The 25,030-nt window shown below is 39.5% G+C and overlaps 1 protein-coding gene across 10 annotated transcripts in view; it reads left to right on the top strand.

The window, feature by feature from the left end:
* Nucleotides 1-25,030, top strand: part of nbeaa (neurobeachin a) — a 130,444-nt gene that overhangs the window by 85,260 nt on the left and 20,154 nt on the right. For 4 of the 10 annotated variants that reach the window (XM_084401281.1, XM_084401280.1, XM_084401276.1 and 1 more), the window contains exons 14-32: nucleotides 3,133-3,212; nucleotides 4,168-4,230; nucleotides 4,625-4,722; nucleotides 5,352-5,444; nucleotides 9,494-9,602; nucleotides 10,369-10,450; nucleotides 10,584-10,707; nucleotides 12,005-12,197; nucleotides 12,519-13,538; nucleotides 14,391-14,608; nucleotides 14,900-15,053; nucleotides 15,680-15,703; nucleotides 17,294-17,474; nucleotides 18,852-18,976; nucleotides 19,160-19,267; nucleotides 19,354-19,522; nucleotides 20,736-21,213; nucleotides 24,357-24,511; nucleotides 24,843-24,969. In XM_084401281.1, the coding sequence (XP_084257407.1) occupies nucleotides 3,133-3,212; nucleotides 4,168-4,230; nucleotides 4,625-4,722; nucleotides 5,352-5,444; nucleotides 9,494-9,602; nucleotides 10,369-10,450; nucleotides 10,584-10,707; nucleotides 12,005-12,197; nucleotides 12,519-13,538; nucleotides 14,391-14,608; nucleotides 14,900-15,053; nucleotides 15,680-15,703; nucleotides 17,294-17,474; nucleotides 18,852-18,976; nucleotides 19,160-19,267; nucleotides 19,354-19,522; nucleotides 20,736-21,213; nucleotides 24,357-24,511; nucleotides 24,843-24,969 (3,601 nt within the window). Of the gene's footprint in view, nucleotides 1-3,132; nucleotides 3,213-4,167; nucleotides 4,231-4,624; nucleotides 4,723-5,351; nucleotides 5,445-9,493; nucleotides 9,603-10,368; nucleotides 10,451-10,583; nucleotides 10,708-12,004; nucleotides 12,198-12,518; nucleotides 13,539-14,390; nucleotides 14,609-14,899; nucleotides 15,054-15,679; nucleotides 15,704-16,494; nucleotides 16,579-17,293; nucleotides 17,475-18,851; nucleotides 18,977-19,159; nucleotides 19,268-19,353; nucleotides 19,523-20,735; nucleotides 21,214-24,356; nucleotides 24,512-24,842; nucleotides 24,970-25,030 lie in introns of all 10 variants that reach the window. The other 6 variants (XM_084401283.1, XM_084401282.1, XM_084401279.1 and 3 more) reach the window with 3 other exon arrangements.

The following is a 25,030-nucleotide window of genomic DNA, read 5'->3' as shown; positions in this document are numbered from 1 at the left end:
CATTTAGACAAGCCTGTAGTTGCATTTCTTTCTTCCCCTCCCTGTGTACTTCAGATAGCACTGTGACTTGTGGCTGCTTATCTCGGTTAGATGCAGAGCCAGTGTCACCATGGCAACCCCGTTGCCCTTCCCATGATGCTGCATGGGTCTGTCACATTGTAGAGTGTGTTTGTTTCCATGTGATGTACTGAAGTGTTAATTTTGACTCCTTTTAATCTGCTAAGTCTTAATTGGATTAATAAATCCAGGCGATGTAAAAGTTTAAATGTAAATTAACAAACTTTTGGTCAACAAAAACAGCCTTAATCTAATTCTAATTGCATTTCACAAAGGATTAATTTGCATAACTGTTACATGGATTCAAAGTCATTGACATACACTGTAAAAAATTATATGATCAATAAGTTATGACAACACATGTTTTTACATTGCTTTAACTCATCAAAATAAGTAATTTCAACTTTTTTTTATAAGTTATACAAGATTCAACTATTTTTTAAGTCAGTTTAATGTGATTTAAGTTGAAATGACTTAAATATCCATGTAGATTGTACTTAAAAATAAGGAAGCAATTTTTTTACAGCGTATATTTTGTCGTGTTCTTGCAAATGCCACAGATCTGTGATGATAACAGGAAGCATTGATTGATCTTCTTAACTGACCTTGCTTTGACCCTTGTGATGCTGTGTGGTGGTCATCACGCTGAATGCTGTGAGACACACATGCACTGACCCAAAACAGATCTGTCCTTCCAGATCTCTAGAAGAGCACAGTCTACACACCCGGTCATCAATTCTCTCACTGCACCAAATCACTGCAGCTGGGAAAGGTCAAGGGATATACCTGGCTACAAATAGACCTTGACCACGTTCATAGCGTACAAATCCTCACTGCCACAGAGCACTTGTATATGTAACTACACACAGAGTACTGAACTGCAGCACAAGGACAATGACGACACACACCAACACACACTTGATGTGGGGATGAACATGGCTTGAGATGGGAAAAGCCGCTGACCTGCTTCATTACATCACACGCATGCACTGATCTGCGGCTTTTCATATAGGAAGCGATGTGAATTTTTTATGGCAGCTTTGTAGCGTCTGTGCACCGCGTGTTCAATAAAAGATGAGGAGTGCGTTTGTGTCTGTTTGAGAAAGATAGTGAGGGATTGTAAGAGAAATAGATGGTTGTGTGGTTTGGAAATGGGGTTGGTGTGTCGTTTAGGGGCTTGTATTCCCTAAGCTGTGTCTTAAGTGCTGTTTTTCTTGTGTGTTGTGTGTCACTGTGCTATATTCAGTTTGAACCCATCGTAAGAAACTTGCAGCTTTGAACTGCGGCTTTTCCCTCGTCCCTGAAAAATGAAACAAGTAATTCCTTACAAGCTCCGGGTTTTAGTTTGTTCATTAATATGAGTCACTAGAAAAACATGTTAGTTTTTTTGTTTTGTTTTTGTCAGTTTTGGGAAATATTCAAAGAGAGTGACACATTTTATAACGTCAGCTCTGTTAAATATGTTTTTTTTCACCATTAGCTTAGGAATAAAAATTGCATAAGGCATTTTGCTTGTTTTTTGGTTCATTGATGATGACTAATAGCACATTTTAAAGGGGTGGTATAATGCCCTTTTCATTCAAGATGAAAAATAAGACTTTGATGTCCCCAGAGTGTGTGTGTGAAGTTTTAGCTCAAAATACCTCACAGATATTTTTATATAGCATGTTAAAGTTGTCACTTTTTGAGGGTGAGCAAAAACGCACCTTTTTGTGTCTGTTCCTTTAAATGCAAATGAGCTGCTGCTCCTGGCACAGTGGGCGGAGCTTCAAGAGCTCGTGTCCTTTTACCTCACACAGACATGCACTGAACATTTCAAACACTTTCAGCCTTTTATGTTCAAACCGAAGTCAGAAAGATGGAGAGACTCAAGAAGAGACAACATGTAAACAACATTTCTGAATGGTTAGTTGGTGAATTTATGTAGCTTATGTGTAGTTATCTTCTAGTCATTGATTACCATATTCTGTCTTGATAATCTATAAATCGTGTTCAGGGGGCGGAGTTTATGTAAATTCCAGGGTTGGTGATGTCACTAACCCGAGAGGAATGTCGTGTAGTCCCTACCAGCTGTTTGTTGTAGTCCTTAAAAAGCATTTTCTTTAAAAGCAAATATCTCCCTTTGCTTTGAACTTTGAGCATTGTAGCTTAGCAGATGTTGTTTATGCTCAAACAGCAACATTACACACTAACTAAAGTTAGAAAAGTGAAATCATAATCAACCACCTCTTTAAGCATCTCAGGTTTATATAAATGCCATACGCAGGTGTTTCTTAAGAGTTTAGATGTGTGCAACCGATGTAATGGACCACTTGCACTGAGCTTCGTGACGCACTTCTGTTTGGAAATAGTACGTCTCACTTATTTCCAGTTATGTTTACTTTCAATGTACTGTGGTCAATGAGTTGAACAAACGCCACCTAAAATGAGTGTCCACAATACGATTTAAAAATGTGGCAATTTTTATTGACGGGAGAAGGTATATTCTGATGTTTACTGTGTGCAGAATTTTCCAGACTTATCGGAACATGACGTTTTTAATCCAACCCAAGCGGATCTGAGAAGCAGCGGGTGTTAAAAATATGCCATTATTTCACCACAGAGTGTCAGTGTTCATCTAAACTAGTGACCGCGACGCTGAAGTGTATGAGAACAGATGAATAACATCAGTACGAACCACAAACATTTTAATGGTCAACATTTATCCTTTTAATAGTCAATTTCATTTAAAAATGTAAACCCAACAGGAATGAAATGTCAGAGAAAAAACTTAATGAGAAGACGGGCATATAGGACTGCTGCAGATTAGTGGATAAATATATTTAGCCTATTTATTATTCATAATGCACAGTTGGAAAGAAAATATATTTATAGTAACATTTCAGCAGGCTCAAGATAATTAATACAGAGATCATTATGTATTGTTTTGGCAGCCATAAAACAGTGATAATCTGCATTCTCATGTATGTAGGTACGCTGAACGCTCTAACCGGAAACTCCCGATATGTACTAACTAGAATGGGGAAGTAGTTGTGCAAGTAGTCTATTGTTGTAAATTACTGTGTTTTCTTACAGATGGTCCACGGCCCTCTCAGAAGGAAATTATATCCCTGCGGGCGTTCATGCTGCTTTTCCTCAAACAGCTCATTCTCAAGGTGAGACTGTACAAAATCACTATAGATTTTCGTTTTAAGTATTTTTTTATATTTTTATTTCAATTTGTACATATTAAAAATGTGTGTGTGTGTGTGTGTGTGTGTGTGTGTGTGTGTGTGTATATACATATATACAGTATGTGTGTGTGTATACTGTATGTTTTATATATGTATGTATATATGTATATCACTATTTTTAATTGTGCATTTTATGTATTTTAATGCAATTATTGATTTTTTTTTTTTTTTTTAAACAACACAAACGGCCTGATGGGGCCAACACTTGAGAGAGTTGCATTATGGATCATCTCTCGACACAAAGAAATATGCGTTTTGTGTGAACTCTAGGCTATTGTCCTGTTTTGGGAAGCACAATGTGGTCGCCAAGCAGCACGTTTTATTCATTTAGCCGCTGCCTTTTTGTTAAAATACCCAACTTAATTAACAGAAATTACAGAAAACAGAAAAATGTAAGTATGTCTTCAAAAGGCAAAAAAATAATAGAATATTTCAAAGCCAATATGCATAGCATGTAAGCGTGCCTTAAACCTCAAATATCAACAAAGCAAAACAGTGGAAATGTTCAAATTGAAAATGTGGATATTTCTATTTTTTAAATTACTATTATTCATTTCTTTATTGATAAAATAATTCACAACCTAGTAACGCTTGTTGTATGTTGTTTATATTTTTCATATGTTTGATACGTGTTTGCATTCGTTTATACATTTTCAAAATTTGAATGCAGTATATCTTTTGATAAGTATTTGCAACCAAAGTTAAAATGCAGTTTTTCGCTGATTCCTCGTTACATCTAAAATGGCTTGTTTGTCATGTGTTTAATACATTATACTTTTCAAAGGTGTAACAATGAATGGATACTGTAAGTATTATAATGTAATATAACTGTGGTTACAATTACTCTTTTTTTTTTTTTTTTTTTTTTTTTTTTTAGGACCGAGGAGTGAAGGAAGATGAGTTGCAGAGTATACTGAACTACCTGCTAACCATGCATGAGGTAAAACCGATGAATAAACAGAGCAAAAGGTCTTATGGGCTCTTTTTCTTTAGCCTTTATCAAACAGGCCATGCTCCATGTTCTTGATGAAAAACAAGCTGCTTTAATCAGTCTGGAAGGCTGAAATGTTCACCTCAGGTGTCAGAAGTGCAGACGTCTTTGAGTCCATCAGGAAGGCGCTAGTATTATCCTGAAAGCTGCATTAATGTTTTGATCGAGTCCCATGAAATTGCTGTACTGCAGCCATTTGATTGAAAACACCAAATGAATCCTGAAAACTGCTAGTTAAGTGCAGGATTATATAACACCCAGACATTTGAAGGGTATCTAGTGGATCATTACCGTCTACTCTGGTGTGGTTCAATGTCTGTTTGTTCATTTTTCTCTCCTATAGGACGAAAACATCCATGATGTGCTTCAGCTCTTGGTCGCACTCATGTCTGAACACCCCGCCTCCATGATCCCTGCCTTCGACCAGAGGAATGGAATACGGTGAGGCCTCAGGGACAAACGGCTCTTGCACGGTCTGGTTATGTAACTGAAATAGATTTGGTCTGTCACAGCTGCATCAATCGCATTTCCTCTTGCCTCACAACCGATCACAAGGGACCTAAGTGCTTATTTGAACTGCCTTCCCTGTGAATTCTTGTTTGATCTGCCCTCCCCTTATAACATTTTATTACTAGGGCTGCCAATCGATTCAGATATGTAATCACAGTTATTCTCATCTTTTTGAGGATAGACCTGAAAATGAATTTTACAACTTAAACAAAATATTGAATGCTTTGGAGCACACACTTCAGTTTGGTCTCTTTTTAAAGATGACACTTGGCAGATTGTTACTGAAGCGAAAAAAAGTGAACTTTAGAATTTTACGCTTGTTATGAAAAATGCACGAAAATTTCGGTAAGATTTCAGTAAGATTTTGTTTGGGTGAAGTACCAAAGGTTTCCACTAGATGAAATTAGTTTCCCATTCATTTCCAATGCGGTCATTTTTGACCATGAGGAGTACATTTGTTTGGTGTGTGTGTGTTCACATAGCAAGTGCCAAAACCAAAGGGTTAAAGGGATAGTACACATTAAACTGCAATTTATGAATCTTTGCTATTTCCTTTTCAGAGTCATCTACAAGCTCCTGGCCTCCAAAAGTGAGAGTATACGAGTCCAAGCGCTAAAAGTTCTTGGCTACTTCCTGAAACATCTTGGACACAAGTGCGTATTAATGATCAAAACATTTGTGTGAAGGATGTGTGGCTATTTTGACTTGTATATGAGCATACAAAGCTGTATGTTGAATGTTAGCATGCAAAGAGACCTTGGCTGGGTCATTCCTACTTTATGGTTATTTTTCATGACCCCGTCGTACTGTATGTCTTAATATATTTTGTAAAATATTACGCTCACAATTTGAAGGTGGAAACCTCCACCTCACTACATTTTTTACTTCATTATGGTCTTACTACATCTGGTTTGAACAGATGATGCCGGGGACAGATTTTTTCTTTTGTCCCCGGCTGCCTTCTAACATGAAAAACTGGCGAGGTATTTAGAAATCTTTTTTTTATTTTGAAATCATTATCTTTTTTTGCTATTTATTTCATACATTTATAAAAAATTAAAAAAAGTTTTCTTTTTTTCTAATTGAAATGTTTTTTAAACAATATGTTCTCTTAGTAATTTGAAATCAAATTATTATGATTTTTTTGTGCCAAAATATTTTTTCAGCATGCAAGTCTTTTGTACAATCCCTTTAAATAACAAAAGCCAGTTCCTTAATGACATCATCCTCCAGGGACTGTACTTTTTGGCGTTTTGGTAACACTTTAGTTTAGAGTGCAATTCTCACTATTAACTAGTTGCTTATTAGCATGCATATTACTATGATATTGGCGGTTTATTAGTACCTGACCTTAACACAACTACCTTACTAAGTTTATTGATGCAAAAGTCATAGTTAATAGTTAGTTAATAGTGAGAAATGGACCCTAAACTAAAGTGTGACCCTAGTTTTTATGTGTCGATCGATCCTCTTGATACAACGACAGTATCACAAGTATTTACACTTATTTTTGCACTTACACCTGCATGTCTTAATCATTGAGACAAGCACGTTACTGACAGGATCAAAAACTGAGAAAGGAAACCAGATCTTTGAAAAACCGCCTTTTTCCACCTGAGAAACATTGCTAAGCTACGTAATATGCTATCAGTTTCTGATGCATAAAAGTTAGTTCATGCATTCATGACCTCGAGACTAGATTACTGTAATGCTTTATTAGCCGGTTGTCCTGCATCCTCAATTAACAAGCTACAGTTAGTCCAGAATGCTGCCGCTAGAGTTCTTACTAGATCAAGAAAATATGATCATATAACACCGATTTTATCATCACTGCATTGGTTACCTATAAAGTTCCGTATTAATTACAAGGTATTGCTACTTACTTATAAAGCCCTAAACGGCTTAGCTCCAGTCTATTTAACGGATCTTCTATCGCCCTATAATCCATCGCGCTCTTTAAGATCACTTAATTTAAGGCTTTTGGTCATACCTAGGATATCCAGAACCACCAAAGGAGGGAGAGCATTTTCACATTTAGCTCCAAAACTCTGGAATAGCCTTCCTGATAGTGTTCGTTGCTCAGACTCGCTCTCCCAGTTTAAAACTAGATTAAAGACGCATCTCTTCAGCCAGGCATTCATATAATATTTTTAATCTTACAGTTCAAATTACAATCCGGCCTCTAGTTAATAAACGCCAGAGGAGAACTGGCCCCCGACTGAGCCTGGGTTCTCCCAAGGTTTTTTTTTCTCCATTGGGTCACCTGATGGAGTTTTAGGACACAATACAATACCAGGGTACAATACCCCTTTTCCACCAACAAGAACCGGGTGCTGGTTCAGAGCTAGAGCTATTGCCAGTTCGGAGTTGGTTCGACTGACGAGCTTACTAAGAACCCGTTTGCGTTTCCACCGGCCAGAGAGCCATAACAGAGCTATATCTTACGTCACTGCATACGTATCATGTTGCCCAGCAACGCTAGTGCGGCAGCGCCAAACACAAACACACCAGACTTGTTCGAGATGCATCGGCTTCTCGCAGAACGATCAGCACATGAAATCAAAGCACTGCGAAAGCGATCAAAAAGCACAAGGAGTCGTATGATCTCCAAACACTCCCGAATCTCTGATCGGTCCACGCTGCTCCGATGCATCTCGAACAAGGCATCAACAATAATAGACGTTGCGTTACTATGGATGCTCATGGGTTTGCGAAAATAAATCGGCATCCAAACACGGCGAATCCAACGCGTTCGTGCAGCTCGCCGTAACTTACATAGACGGATATTATAATCGAGCTGCTATTAGCTCGACTAGCTGCTATTTAAAAATGGCGGTCACAAGTTTCTCTTCAGTCTTGTTGGCCACGGTAACCCCGCCCCCAGCCTCTGACGCAAGCGGTTCTTTCTTGGCTCCGTTCTAGACCCTGCAATGATTTGGTGCTACTTAAGAACCAGTTTTACTGGTTCGGAGCTGGTGCTTTGGCGGTGGAAAAACAAAGAACCGATTTGAAACTAGGCTCTGGCTCCGAACCAGCACCAGCTCTGCCTTGGTGGAAAAGGGGTATTGATGGAGTTTTTCGGTTCCTTGCCACTGTTGCCTTTGGCTTGCTCAGTTGGGGATATTCTGGGGATATCTAATTTGATTTTATCAATAAATTCCACTAGAAACAAACCTTGTTGTATTATTTTAATTTAATACTGTGAAGCTGCTTTGATACAATCTGTATTGTGAAAAGCGCTATACAAATATACTTGACTTGACTTGACTTGACTTGACTTTGAATAGGCATATATGCGGACCATCCTCGGTTGGTCGCTCTCTCTCTCTCTCTCTCTCTCTCTCTCTCTCTCTCTCTCGCTCTCGCTCTCGCTCTCTCGCTCTCTCGCTCTCTCTCTCTCTCTCTCTCTCTCTCTCTCTCTCTCTCTCTCTCTCTCTCTCTCTCTCTCTCTCTCTCTCTCTCTCTCTCTCTCGCACCAACAGATAGATAGTGTGATCATGCTGTATACTGTAACGCTAACCAAAGAATGACAAGAAGGGAATAAAATGAATGCTTATTTGCTTTAAATATTTATAAATTTGAACACGTTATTTTTGACAGTTCTATTAAAAACATGCCAAATTGATCTGAAGTCTCACTGAGCAATGGCTAACTTTAGCTCTTTATTTCTATCTTGTTAGACATGCTGTTAATTTTCTTTATTTTAAGTTCTTGAGCTTCAGCAGCGCATATTTCTGAAAGTCTGGTACAGTACTACCTTTAATAGAAATATTCCCTTCGATACAACACAGCCACATTCATGGTTTTTTTTTGTAGTTTAAACATGAACCTGCCCTTTCAGGAGGGGAAGAGAGCACATTTAGGGAATCAGTGTTCTGTAGCTGACAGGACGTGTTAAACGCACAGGCTGCTGCCAGAATAATCGTTCTGACAGAGCGTGTGTCCGGCAAGGCAGAGCTTTAGACAAGAGAAGATGATGCTACGAAGCTTATACATCATTATTTAGACACCCATTACTTTCCTGCTTACATATTAAATGAAATTTAAAAATCAAAGAAATGTTTGCGCTTGTTTATCATCAGAACGTACATAAAATCTGGTTGATGTCATTTCCAGATCCTTCTCCCTTTAACATTTCCTGTTTTCTTGACTTCCCTAGGAGTAAAGGTGTCAAAATAACCAACATTTATTTAAAAAATACATAAAGGATAATAAAAAAAGATCAGTGTTCATATCTCTGTTGTTACATATTTTTCAAAAGTTCAGCTTAATGTTAGACACGCCCACTTGCAGAACTGGTGTCGTTTATTTGCATATTAATCTGTCATTTGCATATTCAGTCTTTTGTGTGTGTCTGAGAGGTGAATTAAATGCATTTGACCGGCAGTCTTTGTGCTGTCACGTCCCCTCCCCCTGACTGATGTGCTCGGGAATGCTGATGTCTCCGAGAGGCTGTAAGAGGGCCACTGACAGCTGTGTGTTTGTGTGCCCTTGAGGAGTGTGGTGTCACTTCTAATCGCATCAGTGTGCCAGTAGCATGCACCTCCTCATTGATCCTAATGGTGTGAAAGACTTGGGGGTAAAATTGAACCCGTGAGGGAGTTTTTGCCTGCCTTTGCATCGCCGATGTGACCGCAAACAACCTGGCACGTGCGCCTCTGATCTCACTTCCCCTGTGCTCTGTGTGTGTGTCTGTGTACAGGAGGAAGGTGGAGATCATGCACACACACAGCCTCTTCACGTTGCTCGGAGAACGACTAATGATGCACACCAGCACTGTGACCATCACCACCTACAACACACTCTACGAGGTATTAGCCTGTCTGTGTATATTTTTAGCAACACTTCCTATGATGCCTGTATGTAATGCATTATAAATGTATTTCCAAAGGTGCATTCAGTATTTTTGTTTTTGTTTATGTTGCAATTTAAAATCTTGCAAACGTTTTTAGTCACAAGTGCCGTGCCGTTGTAGAAATTATCTGTTTGGTTGTATGATTATAACCACCATGATAAAATTTTACCAGAAGCAAGTTATCCAATATCAAGAAATATTCATGTCCTTGATATTCATGGTAAAAAATGCAATTTAATGCAATTTAAAGTCTTATTATAACCATTGTAATCATTTATATCTTTTTATAAATATCTGTTGCCACAGTTATTAAAGCAATGAGCCAAAAGAGGCTGTCCATGCAGTGATTTTAGCTAGAGTAAAAGTGTTTTTAAGCATGAAAAAGTGGATTATGTAACACACCAATGTTTAATAAACGGTTAATAAACAGATAATATTTTCATGCAATGTAAGAATAGGTCGTATTAATATAGAACAGAATATATAATAACAATAAAATATAATTAATTAGATGCATATATATATTTTTATAACTAATCAAATTTGTTTTCAAAATATGTTTAATTGTTTTTTTTATGTTATTATTATTATTATTACGTGTTATGTAATTTTCTCTCTGAAACCTTGCCTTATATATTTATAAGAATTATGATTGTATTTTTGAATAAAATGTGTTTAAAACTGAATTCTGGTTTAATCAAACTGAATTTTGTCTGACATAGATCTTGACAGAACAGGTTTGCACTCAGGTGGTGCACAAGCCTCACCCAGAACCCGATTCTACAGTCAAGATCCAAAACCCCAGTGAGTGTCGTGTCTGTTGTTTGTTTCATTTCTAGGGTACTGCTCTGTACTTAGTTTAAACTATGGTCTAAATGTCCAAACTCTTGTCCCTTTCCACATCTTCCCCTCTCTTTTTTCTTTTTGATTCTCTCAGTGATTCTTAAGGTTGTGGCTACGCTGCTTAAAAGCTCTTCCCCCAGTGCTGAGCTGATGGAAGTGCGACGCCTCTTCCTGTCCGATATGATCAAACTCTTCAGCAACAGCAGAGAGAACAGACGGTAAGCCGTTTTCACACAAGTAGCGATCACTAAATCTGCGGGGGGTTTTTGTTGTCAAAAGTAAAAGTTTGATGTACAGTTTTTCATGTAGAAAACATTAAGCGTAGAATATCAATGAGCAAACAATTCTATTCTATTTTTAAAAGCATATTTGCAATTTGTAATATTTCGATTTTATATTTATATTTTTCTCATCCAATTTGAGAAGGCAATTCCTCCCTTACCTCCTCTGAGAAAACACTCCAGACACATACAAACAAACCCAAATATTTATAGATAAACATGCATAAAAAATCACACGATAAAGCACACAGCCATACAAATCTCCTACATACAAACATTCCCACAGAAACCCAGTCATATGCAGACATTACAATATTTTTACACACGCAGGCTGTATGCAAACATCAAAAGCATTTAGCGTCTCCCTCTCAGTGGGAAAGACGCTCCCTCCTATTAAATCAATTAGTGTCATAATTAATGCATTGAGGAATGAAGATTTGAAGTGGCATTCTCTCTGCATTGTTCTGTTTCATGGGTTCCTGCAGAGAGACTAAACTTGACTCTCACTTTTTCAACTCAGGTTTGCCTTATTTGCTCATTAGTAAGCTTTAGTTACTGGTGTGTATGTTTGTGTCTACACACTTTTATCCTAAACAAACCAGTGGCGCACCATGCACCCAGGCCCACTCAGTCAGCTGCTGCCATGGTTACAACTGCATACCAAAATCGCAATGCATATTTTAGCATTGGTGAAGTGGGACTGCTTGTTTTTCTATAACAAGCCCTGCATTCTGAAGTGAGCAGACGTTTTGGGAATCTGAGATGGCAAGAGTGAAGGAAGAGTGAATGTGTTCCATGAATGAATTAAACATGGGGGTCATAATTAGGTCATGTGACAATAATAGAGTTTATTACTGTTTAAAATGTTTAAAATTGCATTATGTGCTCTGTTTCACACACTATTAAAACAAAACAAAATATCCAATTGAATCGCAACATTATAATGTACAGTATGAAAATGGATATTGATTTAGAAATTTGCTGAAGATTACATGTCATTTAGTGTTTTGGAATATTAACTTCAAATAAGCAATTAGATTACCCAAAGTATAATAGAGGAAATTAGCAATATCCAGTATCTTCTGAAAAACACTAGTTTTCCATTAGAATAGTCACTGTTAAAAACAGAGCTTTTAACTCAGTTAACATTCTGCTGGATTGAATAATTAGTCCGTTCCATCGAAATTGGCATTGTGGTACCATTGTAATGTGTAATGTGTGTGTGTGTGTGTAGGTGTCTGCTGCAGTGTTCAGTGTGGCAGGACTGGATGTTCTCTCTGGGCTACATTAACCCAAAGAACCCGGAAGAGCAGAAGATCACCGAAATGGTCTACAACATATTCCGAATCCTGCTCTACCATGCCATCAAGTACGAGTGGGGAGGCTGGCGTGTGTGGGTGGACACACTCTCCATTGCCCACTCAAAGGTCTGCAGCTTTAATCCCTTTTCTTGACATATTTAGTTTCGTTATTTCACATTTAATGGTTTTAATGCATTTATTATGTCTGTGAAGGATGAAACGGTTGTTATTTTTATATCTCCACTCTCTGGCCTTGTCTTTTGGTCATGTTCATGGTAATTGCATATGATTTTAGTTAAATGCAGATCAGCCTGTTTTTGCTTATTTGGATAAATTGCAATGATCCTAATGATTCCATCTAATGGGGGAGATGCTAAGATAAATATCTGCTTGGAAAGTAAACCAACACCAAAGTACACTCACAGCTACTACCCCTGACCTCTTTAGGTGACCTACGAAGCGCACAAGGAGTACCTGGCAAAGATGTATGAGGAGTACCAACGACAAGAGGAAGAGAACATCAAGAAAGGGAAAAAAGGTTCCGTCAGCACAATCTCCGGCCTTTCTGCCCAACCCGCCACTGTCAACGGAAACCTAGAGATCCGCGAGATTGATGACACATCTCAGACGCAAACACCGGAGAGTGAGGTGGACTATGGAGAGAACGCAGACTCTCGAATCCTGCTGGCTGAAGCCAAAGGCCCAGAGGGTGAAGCTGAACGGTCGGTCGCAGGGGTTCGCGTGGAAGTCCATGACTTGCTGGTGGACATAAAAGCAGAGAAGGTGGAGGCTACAGAGGTTAAATTAGACGATCTGGATCTGTCCCCGGAGGTTCTTGGAGGAGGAGGGGGCATGGAGAATGGCCCCTTGGTGGAAGTAGACTCGCTGTTAGACAGCGCCTACTGTGCAGCAGTTCACAAGCTCAATGGGAGCCTTGTCCCCAAAGAGGAGGAAAGCGTTGTGGTTGGTTTGACTGAAGACGATGGGAACCTGGGGCCTCTGATCACACTCGCAGATGAGAAGGACAGTGTTCCCAGCAACAATGGCTTCCTGTTCCCCAAGGTGGACGAGAAGCTGCTTCCCTCATTGGCGTCAACAGAGCCCCTGGTGCTACCCAGCCCCGAACAGCCCCCTTGTTCAACAACTCCACATACTTCAAGTGCCAGTGACGACCTCAGCCTGTTGGCTCACATGACTTCTTGTGGTTCAGACCTGGTTCAAACCCCAAGTGGCCTAGCAGAGGATGATGGGTTTAAGTTGCAGAGCACCTTGGCGGACATCAGCACGCTGGCAGAGGCCGAGGCCCAGGCTGCAGCCAGGGCAGCAGAGTGTTTGGAGCAGGAGGTTGGAGAGGCCAGGGCAGGAAAGAGCGGAGGGGACGCAGCCAGCACTACTTCAGACACAGAGAGATCCGACGACGGAAAGGACAAAGAAATGAAGAAAATTCAGACCACAGCCACCACACAGGTGCAAATCACTGATTCTCTCTTTGATTTATCATTTTTATAGTTTGTCCACAAATGGCAACTCTTGGAAATGTTTACTCACCCTCATGTCATCAAACCTGTATGACTTACTTTCTTCTGCTGAGCAAAAAGAGATGATGTTCATGATGCTCTTTTTCATATTATGAAAGTACATGTGAATGGATGCTGTAGGCCTTTAAATGACATAAAACCCACTGTAAAGTAGATATGACTTTCAAGTTTTTTGAAATCATACAATAGCTTTCTGTGAGGTTCAGGCCGAGATTTAAATAATTATCCACTGAAATCTCATTCACACTTTTGAATTTTAAAACTGGTGCATTACATTCAATGAAGTGTTATTGTCGTCAAACCTTGCGTAACACATTTTTAAGTGCTTTACTTCAATAAACAGGGTGCCAAATCCTGCTTCTGGCGAACCACCTTCCTGCAGAGTTTAGCTCCAGCACATCTGTCTGAAAGTTTCTAGTGACCTTGAAGACCATGATTAGCTGGTTCAGGTGTGTTTAATTGGGGCTGGAGCGAAAACCCTGCTGAAAGGTGACCCTCCAGGAGCAGCATTGGACACACTGTACATTTACACAACTGAGATTTAGGATCTGAAGACAAGGGGAAGATCTAGAAGATCTCCTTTTGTGTTCCACTGAGGATAGACAGTTAAATGGGTTTGCAACAACATGATGGTGAGTAACCTAACCCTTTAAATAGGTTTCCACAACCTCAGTCTGGTTTAGAACCATAAAAATAAATAAACAAATTAATGGCGGAATAAACTAACAAGTAATCAGAGCCAGTTGCTTAGATGAATGATTGAACTGGTGCTTTCCTGCAGGCTCTTCATGGACGTATGTCGAGTCAGATGGAAAGGGACCTCCGTGTGGATCTGGGCTTCCGAGGCATGCCGATGACAGAGGAACAGAGGCGGCAGTTCAGCCCCGGCCCTCGCACTACCATGTTCCGTATCCCAGAATTCAAGTGGTCGCCCATGCATCAGCGCCTTCTCACTGACTTGTTGTTCGCCCTGGAAAGTGACGTACACATGTGGAGGAGGTATGAGGGTTTGTGGCCTTCAGAAATGACAGCGTGCTCCCAGATGAACGTCTTGAGTTGGTCCTGGAAAAAACATTCCTGATCCGCATCCCCAACCCTACTCCTTTCCCTATCCTTAAAACCTGATTGGTTGAAAAGAATGTTGTTCCAGGACCATCAACAAGGATGTTATAATCTAATAAACCTCTTTTGAGTTACTTGACAGTAAAATGCTGAAAAGATGAATATGTTGCATACTTTTTACATGCTCTTGCCTCACTGCTGTCTTTCTTTGTTTTCTCTTTCTCTCAGCCATTCTACAAAATCTGTCATGGACTTCGTAAACAGTAACGAGAACATTATATTTGTCCACAACACCATCCACCTAATTTCTCAGATGGTTGATAACATCATTATAGCGTGTGGTGGGATCCTGCCCTTGCTCTCTGCTGCCACCTCCCCCTCTGTAAGTGGCACGTGATCTCCCCCTAGTGGATGTTCACATCAGTACAACATCTTTGAATTATAAAACCACTTTTTAGTGGCAGTTTTTCTTTCTTTTTTTTTTGGTTGAAAGGGATGTAATGGGAACATTTAGAGTCTTCTAGAAGAAAAAAGTTGTTCCTGTTCTAGTCCCCGAATATCGCTGAAAGTTATAAATGAGGGTGACAATGCATGTCTCATCTTATACTTATGAGGTGCTATCACTAGGACGTATTTCAAGAGTAAGAGTGCTGACTCCAGATCAGTATTTTGTTTACACACAGAAACATCATTGAGTGCTGCTGATGGCAAATCGTGTCTTACCATGGCCTGAGATACTTATCTTAAATGTGAACACCTAAACCTAATTTTGCCACTTTCTTCTCCTATGTTCTTTGACATCTTACCTGCAACCTAACCTTTTTATTTCTGGCAAGCATTCTTATAGCTTATCTGAAATTTCCTCTGTTTACTGACTCTATTTTTTTATTAGCCATCTTTTTGTGCTCCTTTTGTTGTCTGTATTATCTCTAATTCCTTACTTTCCCCCTTCCCTCTAATTCTCTCTCTGTTTCTCTCTTTTTTGTCTTTTTTGTTTTGCATGTACAGAGTTCTAAGGTTAGTGCGAACCCTGTAAGTTCCAATTAATTTATTCTTCTCTAATGTTCACAGCATTTATCTTTTAACGTTACATTTTAATATCACTAATATCACAGTCCACGGTCCATCCATTTCAGATCATTTCCATCTTTTTCAGACTCAGACTATGTCTTTATTCATTTGAATCTCAGAAATGTTATTAATTGTGTATTAAAGTTGTTTATGTTGTGCTAACCAATATCCCTATCTTCTTGGACTATAGAGGTATTAGAAGTGCAGCATCATGCAAGTTTTTAGTTACATAGAAATGCGATATTTGCTGTCAGCCATGATTAATTTATTCTGTAAGCAAAGGTGTCCAATAAGTAGTCAGTTGTATCTGGCTGGTCATGTGATTTCAAAATGGCCCCTTGTTAGTAGTTAGTGAACATGATTTTAAACATATTTTATTACTATTTAAGTGCTATTTATGTCTTTTAATTAGTAAAACAAACTGAATGCACCTTGGGATTGAGATTATTGATAAGAGATTATGGATATATTATAATGCAAACTAATCAGTATTGATCTTTTACATGCTCTATATTTTAGTGGTCATATCTGATAAAAGCAGCTTATCACACCTCCCATATGTTTGTGTTTCATCATCATAGTCTGTTATTCATGACAAACCTTCGCAAAGACACATATACTGATGTTAAATTTCATTGAATGAATGAACACACTGTGGTGCTGTGCTAAACCCCCCCAGCTCTATTGGTCCGTTAATAAGGGTCTTTATTAAATGTCAACTTCATTTGTTCCCCTCTGTGTTGATCATAAAGACACAAGGAAGTTCTTGCTTACAGAAAGGGGCAAAAAGCAATGAAGTTAATAGCCTGCCAGGAAGCTCTGGCACAGGGGCAGAGGTTGGTCTGAGCTGTTGCTCCTATACATACCCACAATGCACCGCTGCGTGACCTCTTTATCCACCACTAGTATGTCTCCTAGCACCGAGCATGTTCCCAGTTTTCAACATCAATTGTGTTATTTTCGGCACTCAACTCTGGCCACAACACTTAGGGTTATAAGTCTGATAGTAGGTCATATCTCCATCACCCTATTTAAAAGTTATCATTTTTCAAAAGAGGCTTTTCAAAGAGTTTAAAAGCATATTTGCCTCTGCTTAAAAGGTCCCGCATTTCTTTAAAACAAAACAGTGGGTGTCTGTTCGATATACCATGTAATTATGTCAAACTTTTGAAATTGATGTTGCAAAATGGTGATGTGTTCCTTGACCACTGCAAAAATCAACACCGCCTGTTCACACTCAAATGGGTGTCACTCTGGTTTGAACACACTTCCCTCTGTGTGGTGTTTTTCTCAGCACCTTCCTCCCCACCACAGGCATTTAAATGTGTTTGAGAGGCATGTTTCATGTGAAGTTTGCCTGGCATTATTGATTTGCTGTTATCACACAATTTTTTTGCCCGTCAGCACATTTTTAACAGTAAAATTCTTTATAGGTGTGAGCATTACTCTGTGTTTTAGTCCTGGTGTGTTTGTGTGCGTGTTTGTAAAAATGAATTGGGATATGTTTCTAAACATCTGGATTTCGATTATGTGTATGTGTTTGTGTCAAAGACGGAGCTTGAGAATGTGGAGGCGACCCAAGGTATGTCGTCAGAGACGGCGGTCACGTTTCTCAGCAGGCTGATGGCCATGGTGGACGTGCTCGTGTTCGCCAGTTCTCTCAATTTCAGCGAGATCGAGGCTGAAAAGAACATGTCGTCAGGGGGATTAATGCGCCAGTGTCTACGATTAGGTATGTATGATGAATCTTACCCTTGTGCAATTTCAAATATGTCCCTTGACTGAGTCAAGTAGTTTCAATGTAAGGTCCTTGTACCTTAAAGCTAAATTGTTTAATTTATGTGGCAAAAAAACTCAAACCATTGATATGAGTCACATCAAACAAACAGACCTGCAGTGTTTACCCTGCTCAAATGGCTTACTTATATTTTTGTCTCCATTATTAAGACCGAATAAGAGAAAGTATTTAAACATGAATTAAAAAATACACACCTCACCTTTAAAATGGGTTCAAAGCACAAAGAAAAAGCCAGGATGTGCATCTCAGTGCACTACCATTCAAAAGTTTGGGTTCAGTAAGATTTTTGTTTTGTTTTAAAGGGGTCATCGGATGCCCATTTTCCACAAGTTGGTATGATTCTTTAGGGTCTTCATGTAAAGTTTGTAACATACTTTGGTTAAAATTCCTCAATGGTTGTGTAAAACAACACCCTTTTAACCTCCATGCCTTGCATACTCCGTGCATGCCTCTTTAAATGATAATGAGCAACTGCTCGCCCCACCCCTTTCTTCCAGGGGGCGTGTCGACACAAGACGCATAAAGTGCTGCCTTGGTGGACAGTATACAAATGGCTAAGGGCGGAAATATGCTAATACGGGACAGTCCATCAGCGGTTTTGGGTGGAGCATGAGCAATATGACATCATATTGCTCAGAAAATCCAAACGGCTGGATTATTGAGTGTTTTTGGACTTTTTGAGGATTAAAAAAAGTTAATTGGATTAAACAGTGATTTTTTTCATTGTGTGGTGGTTGTGTCCACACACTGCAAAGACACATTTATATACAAACATGCATCTGATGACCCCTTTAAAGAAATGAATGCTTATATTTAGTAAAACTGTGACAGTAAAGACTTTTACATTAATACAAAATAAAATCTATTTAATAAAAAAGAATGATTTCTATTCATCAAAGAATCATGAAAAAAATCTATCACGGTTTCCACAAAAGTATTAAACACCAACTTTTAAAAAAATTATAATTATTATCGTTTCTTGAGCACCCAATCAGGATATTAGAATGATTTCTGAAGGATCATGTGACACTGAACACTGGAGTAATGATGCTGAAAATTCAGCTTTGTCATTACAGGAATAAATTAAATTGTGAAATATATTAAAATAGAGAACAATTATTTGAAATTGTAATAATCTTTCACAATATCACAGTTTTTACTGTATTTTTTATTAAATAAATACAGCCTTGGTGAGCAAAAACAAACGTTCAAAAACAAAAAGTATTTTACCAACCCCAATCTTTTGATATTATGTGTGATGTGAATTTAATCAAGGCATAGGTTCTAGTAAAAGTGTTTTTCTCTTCTCAGTATGTTGTGTAGCAGTGAGGAACTGTCTGGAGTGCAGGCAGAGGCAGAGAGACAGAGGCAGCAAAACCTCACTGCCAATCAGCAAGACCCAGGAGAACCTACAGACTGCAGCGTCCGCCAGCAAGGTTATACACTACACACCTGCACAAACACACATCGACACACACACATTCTAGAGAGTCTCTGAAAACACATCAAAAGCTCATCGGAAACACATAGTGTGACTTGTATGCAATTGTGTATGTAATTCAACAGGAAGTGCATGTGCTGCAGTATAACGCATGATTTTCTCTCCCTCTCTGCCACAGACTGTCATACAAAATGTTCCGCGTAACCTTTCCCCCATCAAAGACCCAGACAGACTGTTGCAGGACGTGGACATCAATCGTCTCCGAGCCGTCGTCTTCAGAGACGTGGTGAGACACTCACTTACCTGAGCCGGAGCAAAACGTGCATGTTAACGTGAACAGAATGATTGTTAACTGTGCTGTGCGTTCAATAGGATGACAGTAAACAGGCTCAGTTTCTGGCTCTGGCCGTGGTCTACTTCATCTCTGTCCTTATGGTGTCCAAATACCGGGACATCCTGGAGCCACAACGGGAGATTTGCAGGTCCAGCAGCCTATCAGGGAGAAGCATTCGGCAAGAGATTAATTCACCCACCAGCACAGGTGAGCTTACTGACTTAGCATCTGCAGTCATTACGGGTATGTGACCTTGTTGCACTCAGTAGTATGTATTTTTAGTCGTTTACCACTTAAACACCCCACAAATGCTATTAAGCGCACATCTTCCACTTTTCTTAACAGTCTCCAATTATCTACGCTATATAGTCTCACAGTGCTTCCCGCAGGGAGGATGTCAGCAATTTAAGCGTGCAAGACATTATTGCAAAGCTTTATCTGAGTGTGATTTTGAATTAATATTCAGGTGGGAAAGAACTGGTTGGCATTCGCTGCAGTGAGCAGCACATATCTGAAATGTTTCTGTGATGATTGAATTCTTATTTTGGCATGTACACTATTGGTCAAAAGTTTTGAATAATTGTGATTAAAAAAATAATTAAAAAAAATAAAAATGTGTATGTTTTGTAAGAAGTCTTACGCTCACCAAGGCTGCAAAAATAAATTTTTTAATATATTAAAATATAAAACAGATCATTTAAATTGTCACTTCACAGTATTTTTATTGTATTTTTGATCAAATAAATGCAGCTTTGGTGAGCATTAAGGGTGTAACAATATATAGTGTCACAATATATCGCAATACAAAAATGCAACAATATGTATTGTGGATAATGACAATCTGTATTCTGTATAATTCACCCAAAATGAAAATTAGAGTTTTAGTGTCAGTACTACATTAAACTGCTATATATAATGTTGAATTTAATGTATAATAATGCAATGGGGTAATATTTGTGTGTTCTGATAATGCCATATGTCTTATGTTACCAGTAAAAAGTGGCCTACATTATTTTAAATATATCTATTCTGTGATAGACTGCATGCATATTCGTCTAAAATAATTCTGTATTTTCAGCTTTAGAATGATGAATATTTTTATTCTGGGGTCACCATTGTCCTGTGCATTGGGTTACCAGCGTTACCAGCAAGTCCAAGCCTATTAATTTTCACCCCCAATCTAATACCAGATTTAGCATTTTAATCAACAGTACATTTTCTTGTTCACCTTTTATCATGTGTCTTTGAGTATCGCAATAATATCGTATCGTGAGCTCAGTATCGTGATATGTATCAAATCGTGACATGAGCGTATCGTTACACCCCTAGTGAGCATATAAGGCTTCTTTCAATAACATAACAAATCTTAATTATTACAAACTTTTGACTGGTAGTATACTGTATGTGTGTGAAACTGCAGAAAACCCATCCTCCTCCTCAGATGGTGTTCGTGGAGACCGACTGGCTGCCACCCCTCTGGAGGATCTCCCCCTGGAGGGCTCGCTGCCTCACACTGACTCCGGCATCGGGGAGGAGCAAGTCACCAGTGCTTTCAATGGCTCCGAGCTGGGTGTAGACTCCAGCGGATTGGGCGGGAACTCTGGAGGCCCAGACGTCATGAGCGAGTTGCTGTGCACTCTGTCGTCGGAGGTGAGGAAGTCCCGCGAGTCCCTGCTGGAGTCGCCTCCTGGCGTGGAGGTTCTGAAACCGGCCGCATCGATCTCCAGCATCAGCCAATCCAACAAGGGAATCAATGTGAGGGAGATCCTGAAGAGTTTGGTGGCCGCACCGGTGGAGGGGGCAGAGGCAGGGCCCGAACCCCAGCCGTACCACCCTGACCCTGCCCTAAAGAGGGAAGCTGCGGCTATGCTGCCCATGCAGTTCCACTCGTTTGACAGGTGGGCAGCTCTAGTGTCTAGCACATCAAAATAGCACAAGGTGTATTATTCTTATCTGTTATGTACATGTCCTATTACCTTATTAGCACACAGTAATGTTTAATAATATAAATACATTTACATAAATATATACAGTATCTCACAAAAGTGAGTACACCCCTCACATTTCAGCAAACATTTTAGTTTATCTTCTCAAGGGACAGTACTATAGAAATGAAACTTGGATAGATTTTAGAGTAGTCAATGTGCTGCTTGTATAGCAGTATATATTTACTGTCCTCTGAAAACTCAACATACAGCCATTATTGTAAAAATAGCTGGCAACAAAAGTGAGTACACCCTAAGTGAACATGTCAGAACTGTGTCCAAAGTGTCAGTGTTTTGTGTGAGCACCATTGTAATTTAGCACTGCCTTAATCCACCTGGGCATGGAGTTCACCAGAGCTGCACAGGTTGTTGCTGGGATCCTCATCCACTCCTCCATAATGACATCATGGAACTGCTGGATGTAAGACACATGGTGCTTCTCCACCTTCCGCTTGAGGACGCCCCACAGGTGCGCAATAGGGTTCAGGTCTGGAGACATACTTGGCCACTCCATCACCTTCACCTTCAGCTTCCTCAGCAACGTAGTTATCATCTTGGCGGCGTGTTTGGGGTCGCTATCATGCTGTTCGGCCCAGTTTCTGAAGGGAGGGCATCATGTTCTGCTTCAGAATGTCACAGTACATGTTGGAATCCATGTTTCCCTCAGTGAAGCGCAGCTCCCCAGTACCAGCAGCACTCATGCAGCCCTAGACCATGATGCCACCACCACCATGCTTGACTGTAGGCAAGACACAATTTTCTAGGTACTCCTCACCAGGGAGTCACCACACATGCTAGACACCATTTGAGCCAAACAAGTTTATCTTAGTCTCATCAGACCACAGGACATGGTTCCAGTAATTCATGCTCTTGGACAGGTTGCTTTCAGCAAACTGTTTGCGGGCTTTCTTGTGAGCCAGCTTCAGAAGAGGCTTCCTTCTGGGACGACGAACATGCAAACCTTGTTGCAATGTGTGGCGTATGGTCTGAGCACTGCCAACATGACCTTCCGCTTCTGCAACCTCTAAAGCAATGCTGGCAGCACTTATGCGTCTGTTTTTTGAAGCCAGCTTCTGCTCCTGACGCACAGCACAAGGACTCAGCTTCTTTGATCGACCCTTGCAAGGCCTGTTCCAAGTAGAACCCGTCTTGGGAAACCTCTGTATGACCTTGGCCTGTACTGTAACTCAGTTTCAGGGGGCCTAGGTCAACTTTGTGGAGAGCAACAATTCTAATTCTCAAATCTTTAGAGAGTTCTTTGCCATGAGGTGCCATGTTGAACATCCAGTGGTCAGTATGAGAGAATTGTACTCAAAGCACAAATTTGAACTGCTCTAATACAAGATACACAAATTTGTATGGTCCTGTCAAGCAGACAAAAACATGAAAATGATGAATAGGACATGTGGCTTTGCATGGTTAAACGACGTACAGCTATTATCACTTAGGGTGTACTCACTTTTGTTATTACAGGCTGTATGTTATTTTCAGAGTACAGTAAATATATACTGCTATACAAGCAGCACATTGACTACTCTAAAATATATCCACGTTTCATTTCTATAGTACTGTCCCTTGAGAATGTTTGGTGAAATGTGAGGGGTGTACTCACTTTCGTGAGATACTATATATATATATATATATATATATATATATATATATATTGGCTACAAAAACCGGTTTTAAAATTTTCTGTACATAGATGTACATTTATATTTATATTTACATTTCTTTTACTGTGTCATCCTTCTTAGATTAGTTTTCTTCTGAGCTTTTTGCAATGCATTCTCGGTTCACTTTTCTGTGAAGCATATATATTCTGCCATGGTCTTCGACCAAAATTACATATTTTATGCCACCTGCCCTTTGAAACAGCTTTTGCTAAGAAAGTGTGCTTAAATACTTCCTACGGGGGCAGCGGCTACATTTTGGAACAGAGCGATTGAACCAATAAATCACTCATACATCAATGCGGTTACACTTACATGTGGTCCGTCAAGACGTCCTGAGAACAAATGAAAAAGTCACCTCAATTACACAAACAAAAGCACAAGATGTTCCTCTCATTATTAATGCAATCCATTTCTCTGTCTAGCTCCTCATTACCGCACAGGCGTCTGCAGAAATGCCAGTGGCTCTGTGCAATAGTGTGCTCAGGGCTCAAGAGACCAACTGGCTTAGTGTGTGGGATCCACTGATACTCTACGGCACAAACTAAAGCCCCTCCGAACATCGATCCCCTTTGTTCTTCCCAATTAAGAGAACCTGATGAATAAATTATACATAAGATTATGCTGTTCATCATTTACAGGCTCCTTAAATGTCAATAATTCATTAGGACAGGTGAATATATTATCAGACAATCCTTTTTTCACCCTGAATGGGCTGAAATGGTTTGACTCCACCAAATATCCGGATAGCAATCAAACAGATTTGAGTGTATACAAGGTGTATACACTTGAAATTAATACTTTTATTCTGCAAGGTTGCATTAAACTGATCAAAAGTGACAGTAAAGACATTTGTAACGTTGCAAAAGATTTCTATTTTAAATAAATGCTGTTGTATAACATTGATAAGAAGAAGAAATGTTTCTTGAGAAGCAAATCAGCATAGAATGATTTCTGAAGGAAATAGAAAACAGTTATTTTAAATTGTAGTAATATTTCAATGTTTTTGTTTTTACTGTATTTTTGAGCAAATAAATGCATGCGAGTATAAGAGACTTACTTCCCAAACCTTGTAACAGTAGTGTATACACAAGTGTTTGATTTTGGGTGTAAAACAAGTATTTGTTTAAGATTTATATAGGTTTAAGACTTTGACCTTGTGGGGACATTTTTTGGTCCCCAAGAGAAAAATGGCTTATAAATCATATTATATGATGTTTTTTGAAAATGCAGAAAGTTTCTGTGATGGTAGGTTTAGGGTTTGAGATGGTAATCCCTAGGTTTAGGGATTGAATATACAATTTGCACAGTATAAAAATCATTATGCCAATGGAAAGTCCCCGTAAAACATGGAAACTCAACGTGTGTTTGTGTGTGTACTCACAGGAGTGTGGTGGTGCCCGTTAAGAAGCCCCCTCCAGGAAGCCTGGCTGTGAACACAGTAGGTACACCCACCACCAGTGGAGTGCCCTCGTCAGGAAGTACGCCCAACATCTTTGCTGCTGCCACGGCAACACCTAAAAGCATGATCAACACAACAGGCGAGTCTTCCTGAATATTACCTAAGATCATCTTACAACGTACTAGTCACACGAGAGTGTATATATGAAATTTTGTCGGGTTAAATGTTCATGTGATGTCTGTTTACCCTTTAATTTGGGGGGTTAGGCGGTGATATTACTTTTTGTGATGTGTTGATGTTTTTTCCATTTGGTGCTGTCATGGACTATTTGTAGTGACCATTTGATATAGTAACGTTTGGTTGCACTAAATACAGATGAATCCCTGGGATTTTTTCTTTAGGATAGTCAGTTAACTTTCCTTTTGCTTAATCAGTCCTTTCTAATGTGCCTCGTCCGTTATGTCTTACAGGTGCCACTGACTCTGCCTCTTCCTCATCCTCCTCTTCATCAAGCTTTGTGAACGGTGCCACAAGTAAAAATCTCCCAGCGGTGCAGACCGTTGCACCCATGCCTGAAGATACAGTGGAAAACATGAGGTACACACATACACACACACACAGACACACACACTCGGCCTTTCCTCCTCCACCCCGTGCT

The sequence above is a fragment of the Rutilus rutilus genome (genome assembly GCF_951802725.1).
Source record: "Rutilus rutilus genome assembly, chromosome: 25".
In the NCBI taxonomy this organism is placed as follows: domain Eukaryota; kingdom Metazoa; phylum Chordata; class Actinopteri; order Cypriniformes; family Leuciscidae; genus Rutilus; species Rutilus rutilus.
Note: the sequence above shows the minus strand (reverse complement) of the source record. Positions and strands in the feature narration are given on the sequence as shown.